The following is a 14342-nucleotide window of genomic DNA, read 5'->3' as shown; positions in this document are numbered from 1 at the left end:
ATTGAAATTCCTGCTCACTCTGGGCTTAGGATTCCAATGGGTGGTCTGACCAGAGACATACAGCCTTCCCCATAAGTATCTACAGCAATAGCTGTCAATCAGAAAGCTGAAATGAGCAAGAATTCAAATAAAAACACACACATTAATTTGCTCAGCTACTACTGGTATACACCCGGATGCCCACGTATTGGACAAACAATCCCTTTAAATATATCAGACTATTCCCACTGCATTTTTAGTGTCCATCTGCCTATGTCTTTATAGACCCACAGTTGTATAAATTGCCTACAGGCTACCATGCTTTGGGGGAAGTCGATGGCTATGCTCTTTGGGAAGTGGGCCCTGACTCTCAACTTCTAGATGCACAGAGTAAATTGATTATGTACAAGGAATATCACAAAGGTTGGAATAGTCTTCAACATCCCCTTCCAAAAACAAAGCCTGCTGCAGGTTTTTCTGTGTGGTTGTGTCTCCTGGACCCTGAACTGTAGAACGTCCGGAGGCCAATCCATCACTTTTCCTTCTCTTGCCTCTATGGAGGAGCCTTAGGTGGGACATGTGTGACACCTGCCTCTACAACTGAAACATCCCCTGAGACTTTCCATAGGCTCATCGGGGGAAATGACTTATTAATGCACTTTATTTCAGAGATTGACACTACCACTTCTGCTTGGAAGTTTTTAGCAGGAGAACCATTGGCACAAAGACTGGCACACACAGCCATTGGGAGGGTGGGGGCAGCGAGGGTAATGATTCTGCCCCTGAGAACTTTTATTCATGCCCAATGACTACACAGCACCACGCCAAGGTAACACCTTGGAAACACCAGTTTTCTGGCAGTGCCTATTTGCACAGGCCATGTTAGATACCTGAACTTGGATAGTTAAAAGGGGGAAATGTACCATTCTCGCTAGCAATTTTTTTTTACAGTAGAAATGTAGATTTGTGGCAAGTGGATTTTTTTCAAAAATGTAGTGAGTTTTTGCCCTTTTAATAACCTCTGCCCACTTTTTACAAAAAGGGGCTACCACCAAATAACTAATGTACACCCAAAAGCTGTCTTACATTGGTATTGATGGTAGCTACAATCTAAACTGGTTTGCAAAGATTTCAAGTTCTGGCACATGAACTGCCTGAAAAAGGTGTCAAAGTTATGAAGAGAAAAGCGCCCCTTTATAAAAACATGGCGTATCTTACTCTAGGTTTTGTGTATAAGACTGGCACATGAAACACTCCCAGGGGCATTCATTGCTTTATGGATTATTTCTGGGGGATCATATGGTAAATCTGGTGCCTTATGAATTACTAAACCCACTCTGCGCACAGTGCATTTTGTAGTGTACCTTTCCCCTACAGACTTTTATGGGGAGCCTGAAATCGATGCATATAAAATTGGAATCACATTTGAGTGCAGAATCGCAGCATTTCTTCACTAAAACACATTAAAAATCACTGCATTAAGAAAAAGGGAAAATACATTTAGAAAAGTAACAATAGAATGCAATAACTACAGCAGAATGCTATTGCGTATTTTGGTGCAGAAATGAGCAAATATGCGGAAAAAATCTTTTCTTACAAGGGACCATGAACTTATCCGCCATTCTGTATGCTCTACTGGGAAAACTGATATAGGCTAATGGGCCAACACACGTGGGCTCCAGCGATCAGTGAGGTTATCAGCATCTGGACATGTTTGTGGTCTACCTGGAGCACGAATGTCTGCATTAATGATGTTCCAGGCCCACGGGTCACTTGAGGAATTGCCTTTTCTTTGCTAGTCCAACCTAAAGAAAAAGAGCCTCAGTTTTTGCAAGTCTTAGATGTGATGCATGATATACAGTAAATGCAGGTATCCTTGAGTAATAAGTGCTTATTTTTTACCAATATTCTTAATAGAAACATTCTCACGCCATGCCAGTCTTGGAGTAGAAGAGGGGTTGAACTTATTAAGAGGTACACGCCACCTAATGAGTTTGGCGCCTCTTCTGAATGGTGAGCGCCTCCATGTGCCGCTCTGGTCAAGGACCGGAGTAGCATTCCTGGTGTAAAAAAGCACTGCTCCTTGTCATGAATTGGTCGGGGTCCGTCCCGGCTTCTCTCCAGCATTGCTTATTTCAGCTGCGCTCATCTAAAGCACCGTGGAAACGTTAAAAGTTACATTTTTTTAAGTAACTCTGCATTGTGCAAAAAATTGTGACTTAATAGCTTTTACGTCTGTTTTTTGTGGCGTAAAAGCTTTGATGAATCAGCCACACAGACACAAGACCAAAGTCATTGTACTCTATTTGAAAAAAAATTCTCAGCTTGGGTCATTTTACTCTATGACACTGTTGGGGGTTCGGTCTAAGCCACTTTTTACAGGGCTTCAAACTACACACCAAAAGGAAGGCCAAACTACTATGTCAACACTAAGAGAAGGAGAGCAGAGCCAACAGAATCAGAACCAGGCACTCTGACAGATTTATTAGATTAAAGGGGCTGTCCGGTACTTTTTTAAGTTGTCCAATGTATTCAGCATGTGGACATAAGTATCTCTGTAAATACCTTGTGTTGTAGATAATGCCCGTGAGCGGCGCCATCACTGGCCACTCACAGGCATCACTTGACCTCCAACTGTAGCCGACGCTGACATCTGCTGACGTCGCGACAAGTCCAGGCTGCAGCTGAGGGTCCCTCTTCCGCTTTCCACCGGTGGCTGCAGGGTTGTGGGCGGGGTTATTCCCCTGCGTCACACCCAGCATCCACCACGCGCTCTCCCTCTCTCCATTCAATGGGAAAGCGCGCGGTGGATCCTGGGTGTGACGCGGGAATAACCTTGCCCACAATCAGCAGCCACCACGAGGACCCCAGCGCTGAGTCACGCCTCACTTGTCATGACGTCAGAATGGGGTCACATGATGCCTGTGAGGGGCCACCAATAGCGCCGCTCACAGGCATTATCAGCAACACAAGGTATTTACAAATATACTTATGCCCACATGTTGAATACATTGGGCAATTTAAAAAATTACCGGACAACTTCTTTAAATAAAGGTCTTACAGGCACTCTGTAGAAGAAAAATAGTCAACTCTTATCTGTTTGAATAGCCTTTAACCACTTCCTGAAGTGTGATGAACGTGTAATATGTCAGGTGTTGGTATATACAGCGGGATCAGCAGCTGAGCCTGCTCAATATATTGCAGGTACTAGCTGTGTTATGTAGCCTGCATCTGCTCTGATCATTGTTGTTTAACCTCTTAAATGTAGCTTTTAATTCCTTTATTATTGGTTAATTTAAATAATTAAAGAATGTTGTATTTCAAATAAAGTGTTTGCTCTTGTCTTTGTGTTTATTTAACTCTATACTTTACTTTAATTAGTTTGGTTATGAAAAGGTCTGATTGACACCTTGTTATAACCAAACAAAAGAGCTAGGTGTCAGCTGATCCCATACACCCAACCTTCATTAGCATTTCTATTCATGCAATTTATGCAGCAGCTGTGAGCTGCTATTTTTAGCGTGGGAAGGTGCCATTTGCAAACATGGTCCTTGGCTATAATTAACAGCAGACAGCTGTTTCGTTAGCCACTACGTCCCCACGAATAGCAAGAAGCAGCGCTTTGGATGCGGCGTATTTTTGTTTCGCCCAAAACGCGGTGTTCTAGTGCCGCACTTTTGTTGTCAGTACATGTGAATCCACCACATATAATGACACTTCAATCGGTCAAAATCTGCAGTGGAGACTAGCGTGTCTGCTACAGATATTGACATGCTGCGGGTTAGTTTGAGTACGTGGCCACGATCAGAAGCCACTGAAGGTTTGAAGCTGCGTGTTTATACGGCATCACACCTGCAGCGTCCAGATGTTACAGCACAGTGGATGGGATTTCTAGAAATCCCATGTCCACTATGCATGCATCAGAGGCTGCGGATCACCCGTGGGCACTGACATGCGGCAGCGCGTCTTTCAGGACCGCAGCATGTCAAATTCTCTTGCGGAGTCACTAGTCTCCGCAACAGAAATTTGACCACTAGAATGTATTGAATGTGGTAAATAGGCATGGTTCAGTGAACACATGCGGATTTACCTGCATTCAATAGAATGCAACGTTTTGGACGCAGCAACAAAATATGCATGCAAAGCGCTGCTACGTCCGGATCGTGGGCACAGAGCCTAAAATTAATAAAAAAAAATGGCGTGGGCTAAAAAAAAAGCGTAAAAGCGTAGTAAAGTGATCGGCGCATTTTCAATAAATACACGGCCAGAATAAAGTATTTTAATGAAATAAACAGATTTATTTTTTACCCTCTCAGTCCCTGAATCCCTTGATCTTCTGAAAAAAACGTAAAATAACAAACAACCATATTCCTCATCTGTCCACCATCAACGACGCAGTCCACGTACTGCCAACGATTGTCCCACGGCGATCTGGGTCACTTCTACAGAAGTGACATCAGCAAACACTGATGTCACTGATGTAGAAGACAACAGTGTATACTGACAGGGGTGTAAAATCACCCCGTCAGTATACATGCTGCAGGAGGTCACTGGGGTTCATCAGCTGATCAGCCCCAGTGAATTTACCACCATGGGAACATTCTTCAGAATGTTCCCATGGTGAGGTCACGCGAGCGAGCCCTTGAAGTGACCTTTTAGTATTAAAACTTTTAGATCTTTCATACAGTGTCCCCGGCCAGAGAAATGTTTTCCCACAGGTTCAAGGGCAACAGAGAAAGAAAAATTTGGGAATTCAAATTGATAAGGATGTTCAATTCACTGACAACAGGACTAAATATAACACCTGGCTTTATGACTCACTACATGAACACAATTCACACCTCCACATAATTAAACATTCCAAAGACCTCTCATTTTACAACAAAAAAAACTAATTTGATCTCCCTAACTGATCAGTAGGAGGCATCACAACTTACACCTCATGAACAAATGTCTTGCTGTAACATATCTCAAATGCTGTGCCTTTTGTCTTATGAATTCATTTGTAATCTGCCTGAAGAAGGAGCCTCTGTGCTCTGAAAGCTTGCATATATATATATTTTTTTCTGGTTAGCAAATAAAGGTATCACTCTGAGAATACTTCTGGCATTTTTGGCATAAAAGTATTTACATCATTCTTTAGTATTGCAGTAAATAGAACACATGATTAACCCCTTCACCCGGGCTTTTTTTTTACATTCTTCCAAGAGCTATAAAAAAATATATATATTTTTCCAGCTATATAGCTGTATGAGGGTTGTTTTTTGCAGGACAAGTTGTACTTTTGAATAGCACCATTTATTCTGCCACATGGTGTACTGGAAAGCAGGGGAAAAAATTCCAAGTGCAGTGAAATTGCAAAAAAAAAAAGTGCCATTCCACAATTTTTTTTTATTCACTTGACTATACTATAGATCTCCAATCCACCTGCGGCTCTTAATGGGACTTGATAGCTGATTAATTCATCATGTGCGGGAAAGATGCAGGTTCAGCATGTGAGCCCGCATCAAATGGAGAGACACTGCTGATGACATATATGTATGTCTATGATTGTGAAAGGGTTAAATGATTTCAGTGTTTTTAAAAATCTAAAAAATAAAAGTTTGAATCATTCCCCTTGTTTTAGCTCAAAAATTAAGGAATAAAAAATACACATTTGGTATTACCATGTTCATAAAAGTCCTATCTATAAACATATAAAGTTAGTTAACCCATAAAAGAAGGGCTGTGAAACAAAATATCAAAATGCTTGAAATGACATTTTTTGGGTTGCCATCCCATGCAAAAAATACAATAAACAGTGATCAAAACATTGTAAGTACTCCAAAATGGTAAGGCTGTGTGCCCACTATGCTTTTTTCAAGAGTTTTTGATGCAGAATTTCCGCAGCGTAAATGCTTGAAAGACGCTTGGCAATCCGTGCCCCATGATCCCCAATGAAAATCTGCATGTTCCATGCCCATGCTGTGGAATTTTCTTAGACGTATTTTCCTTGCGGAAAAATCCGCAGCATGTCCATTATTTGTGCGTTTCCACATGCGGATTTGACTACTCAATGCATTTGAAAAACGCAAGTCAAATCCGCATGTAAAAACGCTGCAAAAACGCGTGTAAAATCCGCAAGCGTTTTACTGTCAAGAACATGCAGAAACGCTGCAAAAATTTCTGCTTCAATTCTGCATCGTTGGCACATAGACTAAGAGTAAAAATGGCAGATCGCCACGTAAAAACAAGCCCGCGTACTGGCCCATCACAAACACAAACCAATATTTGTTTTTACAACATTCTGATATTTTTTAACCACTTCTGTAATATAAAGAAACAAGCTGATGACACACAGATCTACCTCTCTGGACCTGATATCACCTCCTTACTAACCAGAATCCCACAATGCCTGTCCGCTATCTCATCCTTCTTCTTTGCTAGATTTCTAAAACTTAATATGGATAAAACTGAATTCATCATATTTCCCCCATCTCACTCAGCCCCCCTATCTGACCTATACATCAAAATCAATGGCTGTTCACTTTCTTCAGTCCCACAAGCTCGCTGACCCTGGTAACCCTGGACTTTGATCTCTCCTTCAAACCTCATATAAAAGACCTTTCCTCTTCCTGCCGACTCCAACTCAAAAATATCTCCCGAATCTGCACATTCCTCAACTATTGAATCTGCAAGAACACTAGTGCACGCCCTCATCATCTCTCGCCTCAACTAATGCAACCTCCTGCTCTGTGGCTTCCCTTCCAACACTCTCGCACCCCTCCAATCTGTCCTAAACTCTGCAGCCCCACTAATCCACCTGTCACCCCGCTATTCCCCGACCTCCCCCCTCTGTCAATCCCTTCACTGGCTCCCCATTGCCCAGAGAATCCAGTTCAAAACCCTAACCATGGCATACAAAGTCATCCACAACCTGTCTGCCCCATATATCTGTGACCTAGTCTCCCGGTACTCACCTGCACGCAACCTCCGATCCTCACAAGATCTCCTTCTCTACTCCCCTCTTATCTCCTCCTCCCACAATCGCATACAAGATTTCTCACGTGCATCCCCCCTACTCTGGAACGCTGTACCCCAACATATCAGACTCTCGCCTACCGTGGAAACCTTCAAAAGGAACCTTAAGACTCAACTCTTCCGACAAGTGTACAACCGGCAGAAACCATTGCCCCACCATTAGTGTTGAGCATTCCGATACTGAAATATCGGGTATCGGCCGATATTCTCGGTATCGGAATTCCGATACTTTTACAATATCGAATACCGGAATCGGAAGTTCCCATAATGCCTGCGCTCTGCAGTGTCTCTGAAGGATGACAAGCTGGATGGCAGCGCTCAGCTGCGATCCAGCCTGTCATCAGAATGCAATCCCAGCGTGAGAGAATTCTCCTGATTGTTTAAAAGCCAGAGGGCGGTAAAAAGCCGCCGGCTTTTAAACAATCACACAGCCCCATACTGCTTCCCCGCAGCCTCCCACCCCGATCCTCCGCTCCCCTCGCCACCTCCCATCCCGATCGTAAGTTAGGACAGGGCGGGGAGCACAGCACCAAGGAGCGGGGAGCGAAGGACCCGGGCGGGGAAGCCGGAGGTGAAAAGACTTCACCGCTGGCTTTCCCGTTCTGTGCTGCGCTTTCCCGCCGGTTATTTCAAATGAACAGCTGAGGTTTCAGGTGATGCCGATCAGCTGTTCATTTGAAGTAGCCGCGGTGACTGCGGAGGGTTCATGTGAGTTCATGCTTGACTGCATTGCATGAACTCACATGAACTTTCCCACGGCCGCACAGGTCAGCCACACCTCGCAGACCATCAGCCCGTCATGATTGGTGTGTGTGGGTGTCTGTGCGATGTGTGCGGGTGTGTTCGGTGTCTGTGCGATGTCCGCGGGTGTGTGCGGGTGTGCGCGGTGTCTGTGCGATGTCTGCGGGTGTGTGCGTGCAGGCAGACATAGGCCGATGTGACACTACTACTCCCATCGGCCTATGTCTGTCCCCCGTCCACTAGTGCCAGCAGGATCAGCTCGATGGGAGCAGTAGTTCCCATCAGCCTGATCCTGCTATTTAAATTGCCCTACTGTGTCCCCAATAAATTTTAAATACATGTCATTGGTGGCCAGTGGTTATCTAAAATAAATTAGTTTATACATTACCTGTCCCCGCCGATCGCCACGTAAAATAAAGTAAAAAATAAAAAACTACACCTATACTCACCTAGACACCTAATTCCCCGAAGCCATCGATCTCCTGTAATAAAATATAAAATAATAAACCACAACCTTATCCTTACCCCTCCGTAGTAGTCTACGAGTGTCCCACGAAGATCTCCAGTTTAGAGCAGCCACATAGAATGTGACCGCTCTGAACCGCTGCCGCCGCTAGAATGATGGGGCCGTAAAGCAGCCCCGTCATTGCATAAGCGGGTTCGCCGGAGTTCAGGCAGAGCTGCTCCGATCAGCTCCTTTACGGCCCTGCTGTACCGTGAGAAATTCCCACGGTACAGCAGTGCCGTAAAGGAGGTCTCCGGAGCAGCGCTGACTGAATGCACTCCGGTGACCTCAGTCAGGGGCTCCCGCTGCCGGGAGCGGACGTGTTCCCGGCAGTGTGAGCTTACAGCAGCCATGCACAGCTGTCACCATCTCCAGATGTGACAGCTGTGCATGGGAGATCAGCGCAGGAACGTGGACAGGTAACTGTACTAAAAAAAAACAACTAAGAATTAAATAAAATGGTGTGTTTTATTTCAAATAAATTATTTTTTTCTGGGTGTAGTGTGTGTTTTTTATTTTTAACACTTTGTGGGTTAGTAATGGGGGTGTCTTATAGACGCCCATCATTACTAACCTGGGCTTCATGGCAGCTGGCGCTGACATGAACCCCACCACTATTACCTCCTGCCACCGCACCAGGGCAGCGTGGAAGAGCGAGGCTAAGCGCCAGAATTGGCGCATCCTATGGATGAGCCATTTCTGGGGCGGCTGACGGCTGGTGTTTCTAGCCTGGGAGGGGGCCAATATTCATGGCACCCTTCCTGGGCTATTAATATCAGCCCCCAGCTGTCTGCCTAGCCTTTGCTAGCTATTAAAAAAGGGGGGACCCCACGTCATTTTTGGGGGGGGTCTCCCATTTTAATAGCTAGTAAAGGCTAGGTATTCAGCTGGGGGCTGATATTAGTAGCCTGGGAAGCTCCGTGGGTATTACCCCCTTCCCAGGCTTCAAACATCTGCCCCAGCCGTCTGCTTAACCTCCGCTAGAGATTAAAATTATGGGGGATCCCACGCCAATTTTATTTTTAATAAATCCTTTATTTTAACACTAAATGACACTTGAGGGGTTAATAAAGATGCAGTCCCTAAATTATTATTTATTTTTTAATTTTTCCCAAAAATTTTGACGTGGGCTTTGCCATATTTTTGTATGCCAGCCAGGTACAGCATCCAGGAAAGGGCTGCCCCCAACCCCCAGCTGCCTATTTGTACCTGGCCGGACACAACAATATAGGGAAGCCCTTTTATTTAAAATTATTTCATGAAATAATTAAAAAAAATTGACGTGGGGCTTCGCCCTGTTTTTGTGTCCAGCCAGGTACAACTAGGCAGCTGGGGGCTGGAATCCGCAGAGCTGGGAGGCCCAAGCTTTCTGCCCCCCCGCTGCAAATTGCAGTCCGCAGCCACCCCGGAAAATGGCGCGTTCATAGAAGTGCCATCTTCTGTCGCTGTACCCAACTCATCCAGGGCCCTGATGCGGTGGCTCACTGGGTAATAAAGGGGTTAGGGCCAGCTTGGCATTATCAGCTGGCCCTAAGCCCGAAATTCATGGGGTCACGCCAATATTAGACATGACCACCATGAATTTCTAGTAAAGTATTTAAAAAAAACACAAACACCCAGAAAAAAGTCCTTTAATTGAAATAAACACACAATTATTTATTGTTCTAAATTAAACCATACTTACCATAACGCCCATTCCAGCTGAAGCCAACGATCTCCTGCAATAAAAGAAAAATAATAAAGCAACATCATCCTTACCTTTGCATGGTTCCCACGACAGCTTCAGCTCTGCTACATTGAGATGACAGGCTGGACCGCAGCAGAACGCTGCCATCCAGCCTGTCATCCCGCAGACACTGAGAAGCGCAGGCATGCTTGCGCTCCTCAGTGTCTGGCTGTGACGGCATAAAGATGAGCCGAGGTCATGTCCAATGAACTCGGCTCACCTCATGCACGTCACTGACAGCGTGGGAAGATTCTCCTGCACTCAGCGCTTCAGCGTGAGAATTCTCCCACGCTGTCAGTGACGTGCATGAGGTGAGCCGAGTTCATTGTCGGCTCATCTGGATGCCGTCACAGAGAGACACTGAGGAGCGAAAGCATGCCTGCGCTTCTCAGTGTCTGCGGGATGACAGGCTGGATGGCAGCGTTCTGCAGCGGTCCAGCCTGTCATTTCGATGTAGCAGAGCTGAAACTGTCCTGGGAACCATGGAAAGGTAAGGATGAGGTTGCTTTATTATTTTACTTTTATTGCAGGAGATCGTTGGCTTCAGCTGGAATGGGCGTGATGGTAAGTATGGTTTAATTTAGAACAATAAAGAATTGTGTGCTTATTTCAATTAAAGGACTTTATTCTGGGTGTTTGTGTTTTTTTGTAACTTTCACTATGGGGTTAGTAATGGGGGTGTCTTATAGACGCCTCTCCATTACTAACCTGGGCTTGATGTCAGCTGGCATTATAAGCTGACATCAATCCCAACCCTATTACCCCACTGCCACCACTACAGGGCAGTGGGAAGAGCGAGGCTAAGTGCCAGAATTGGCACATCCTATGGATGCGCCATTTCTGGGGCGGCTGACGGCTGGTGTTTCTAGCCTGGGAGGGGGCCAATATTCATGGCACCCTTCCTGGGCTATTAATGTCAGCCCCCAGCTGTCTGCCTAGCCTTTGCTAGCTATTAAAAAAGGGGGGACCCCACGTCATTTTTGGGGGGGGGTCTCCCATTTTAATAGCTAGTAAAGGCTAGGTATTCAGCTGGGGGCTGATATTAGTAGCCTGGGAAGCTCTGTGGGTATTACCCCCTTCCCAGGCTTCAAACATCTGCCCCAGCCGTCTGCTTAACCTCCGCTAGAGCCTAAAATTACGGGGAACCCCACGCCAATTTTATTTTAAATAAATCCTTTATTTTAACACTAAATGACAAGTACAGTAATCAACACTATCACTGTACTTCATATATATGTGACTGACATATTTCTATCTATCTAATCTATGTGTGATGCTCTATTCCTTCTATTCTAAATTGTCGGGTACCGCTGCTGAATTGCCGGCCGGCTTTTTTAAAGAGACGGTGCATGAAAACACTATTATTTTTTTTAATAAATCCTTTACACTAAATGACAAGTACAGTAAGCAATATTGTCACTGTACTTCATATATATGTGACTGACATATTTCTATCTATCTAATCTATGTGTGATTCTTTATTCTTTCTGTTCTAAATTGTCGGGTACCGTTGTATGCCGCTGATGAATTGCCGGCTTTTTGTGTAATACATTCTACATTATTCTTAGCTGTTTTACTTCATGTAGAATTAACCTACAAGGAAAGAAAGGGTTTATTTTCATTCCGATATTTATGTCCCATTGACTTGCATTGGTTTCCGGTATCGGAATCGGCGATATCCGATACTTTTTGGGTATCGGTCCGATCCAATCCGATACGATATTTCCTGATATCGGAAGGTATCGCTCAACACTACCCACCATTCCATGTAAAGCGTCATGGAATAAATGGCGCTATAATAATAAATAATAAAAAAAGTTTTAGTATTGTCATCTTAATCTTACTGAGCTGGAGAATCGCAGGTCATTTCACTGCACACGAATGCTGAAAAAAAGAGGGATTGCGTTTCTTTTTGTGTGATTTCACCTCACTTGGAAGTTTTTCTTCCCGTTTCCAGTGCAATCAATAATTCTTCCTGCATAAACTAGGCCTCATACAGCAACGTGGACAGAAAAATAAAAATGTCATGGCCCTTGAAAACGGGGGCAAAAAGAAAGAAAAAAACTGCCTGGTGGTGGGTCTTCTATTGGCAGAAAAGTGGACATCTCCAGGTTTCCATGATGAAGACTAGTGCAGATATCATCTGTCTTGTGAGCACTTGTAATCTGAAGCAGACTGCTAGTACCAGCCCTGATGGCCCAAGCCCTGCCCGCCCCCGCCCAGCCCGCCCCAGCCCTGCTCGCCTACCCGCCCTGCTCGCCCCAGCCCTGCTCGCCTACCCGCCCCCGCCCTGATCGCTTGCCCGTTCCGGTCCAGCCAGCCCCAACCTTGCTCGCCTGCCCGCCCCCGCCCTGCTCGCCCCAGTCCTGCCCGCCCCAGCCCTGCTCGCCTACCCGCCCCCGCCCTGATCACTTGCCCGTTCCGGTCCAGCCAGCCCCAGCCTTGCTCGCCTGCTCGCCCCCGCCCTGCTCGCCTACCCGCCCCCGACCTGATCGCTTGCCCGTTCCGGTCCAGCCAGCCCCAGCCTTGCTTGCCTGCCCTCCCCTGCTCGCCTTCTCACCCTGGTCCTGCTCGCCTGCCCACCCCCACCCTGCTTGTCTGTTTGCCCCTGCTCGCCTGCCCCCTGCTTGCCTGCCCCTGCTCGCCTTGGCCCTGGTTGCATGCCCGCCCCAGCCTTGCTCGCCCTGCTCGCCTGCCTGCCCGGGCCCTGTTTGCCCCAGCCCTGCTCGCTCTGGCCCTGCTCGCCTTCTCGCTCCAGCCCTACTCGTCTGCCCGTCCCAGGCCTGTTTGCTCCAGCCCTGCTCGCCTTCTCGCCCCAGCCCTACTTGCCTGCCCACCCCGGCCCTGCTCGCCTGACCGCCCCAGCTCTGCTCGCCTGCCCACCCCGACCCTGATTGCCCCTGTTTTCCCCAGCCCTGATCGCCTGCTCGCCCCGGCACTGCTCGCCTTCTCGCCCCAGCACTGCTCACCTGCCTGCCCCGACCCTGTTCGCCCCAGCCCTGATCGCCTTTTCGACCCAGCACTGCTCGCCAGCCTGCCCAGGCCCTGTTCGCCCCAGCCCTGTTTGCCCCAGCCCTGATCGCCTGCTCGCCTTCTCACCCCAGCCCTGATCGCCTGCCCGCCCCTGCTGCAGAGGCTGCTAGTCTGCACTTTAACAAAAGAGTGGTCAGTAATGTTAACTCCTTTACCTCCAAGTGTTGCTCTCAGTGCCGCATCTGACCTAGGCACAGTATTCCAGCGAGAGGCAGCCTTGTGGATGGCACCTGCCGCTATGGAACCGCCAGGTGGCGCAGTCTGACATCTTTGCTGCCAGGGATCACGTTGCTGAGGCTTCACGTCACTGAGATCAAGCAAACATGGAATGGTCCTTCCTGTGAGCGGCCTGAGATCGGCATCTGCCCCCGCACTCGCCAGTCCTGAGCAGGGGTCCACGATCGGCACGTCATCCCGCAGAGGATGCAGACAGCAGCCGGACAGCTCCGGGGAACCTGCCAGGGGACGGAAGCTCCCGAACGGCTCCCGGCTTGTGCTGTCCGTGCAGGTTTGAAAGTTGTGTCCGGGCACAGCATTACCTCGGCGTCCTGCATCTCTGCTGCGTGGATGCGGGGCACTGACGCGGGCTCTGACTCTGACAGCCATGCCAGCAGCACCCACAGATTCTTCTACAGCTGACACTACAAGCCAAAGCGTTTTGGTTGCTAGGAGACGCCTCGTGCTTGCTACAGTGGGCGGAGCCTGGGCGGGAATGTCCGGGACTGTGATCTGGCCACGTGACGTATCACTATCGTGTAAACCGCGGAGTAAACCGAAACTCCCTGTGCAGACACTGCGATTCGTGTGACGTGCGAAGGGTGGTCGCTTTATCTCCTATAGCAAGATATACATTAGTAGGGTGGTCGGTACATGGCAGATGTCCATTAGTAGGGTGGTCTGTACAGGGCAGATGTACATTAGCAGGGTGGTCGGTACAGGACAGATGTACATTAGTAGGGTGGTCGGTACAGGACAGATGTACATTAGCAGGGTGGTCTGTACAGGACAGATGTACATTAGTAGGGTGGTTGGTACAGGACAGATGTACATTAGTAGGGTGGTCGGTACAGGACAGATGTACATTAGTAGGGTGGTCGGTACAGGACAGATGTACATTAGTAGGGTGGTCGGTACAGGACAGATGTACATTAGCAGGGTGGTCTGTACAGGACAGATGTACATTAGTAGGGTGGTTGGTACAGGACAGATGTACATTAGTAGGGTGGTCGGTACAGGACAGATGTACATTAGCAGGGTGGTCTGTACAGGACAGATGTACATTAGTAGGGTGGTCGGTACAGGACAGATGTACATTAGCAGGGTGGTCTGTACAGGACA

General features: G+C 47.2%; 1 protein-coding gene across 2 annotated transcripts in view; it reads right to left on the bottom strand.

Annotated features, from left to right (window-relative positions):
• The window catches only part of SPMIP7 (sperm microtubule inner protein 7), a 331337-nt gene extending 317649 nt beyond the window's left edge, over positions 1 to 13688 (bottom strand). For both annotated transcript variants that reach the window (XM_073678392.1, XM_073678393.1), the window contains exons 1-2: positions 13160 to 13688; positions 1705 to 1784 (exon numbers count right to left, since the gene is read on the bottom strand). In XM_073678392.1, coding sequence (XP_073534493.1) covers positions 1705 to 1784; positions 13160 to 13610 — 531 coding nt within the window. In that variant the 5' untranslated portion in view covers positions 13611 to 13688. The remainder of the gene's footprint in view (positions 1 to 1704; positions 1785 to 13159) is intronic.
• Positions 13689 to 14342: the final 654 nt, after the last annotated feature.

This window comes from Phyllobates terribilis, unplaced genomic scaffold (assembly GCF_046119375.1).
Source record: "Phyllobates terribilis strain yellow unplaced genomic scaffold, ASM4611937v1 Scaffold_4__5_contigs__length_816908805, whole genome shotgun sequence".
In the NCBI taxonomy this organism is placed as follows: Eukaryota; Metazoa; Chordata; class Amphibia; order Anura; family Dendrobatidae; genus Phyllobates; species Phyllobates terribilis.
This window is presented reverse-complemented; position numbering and strand designations above follow the sequence as displayed.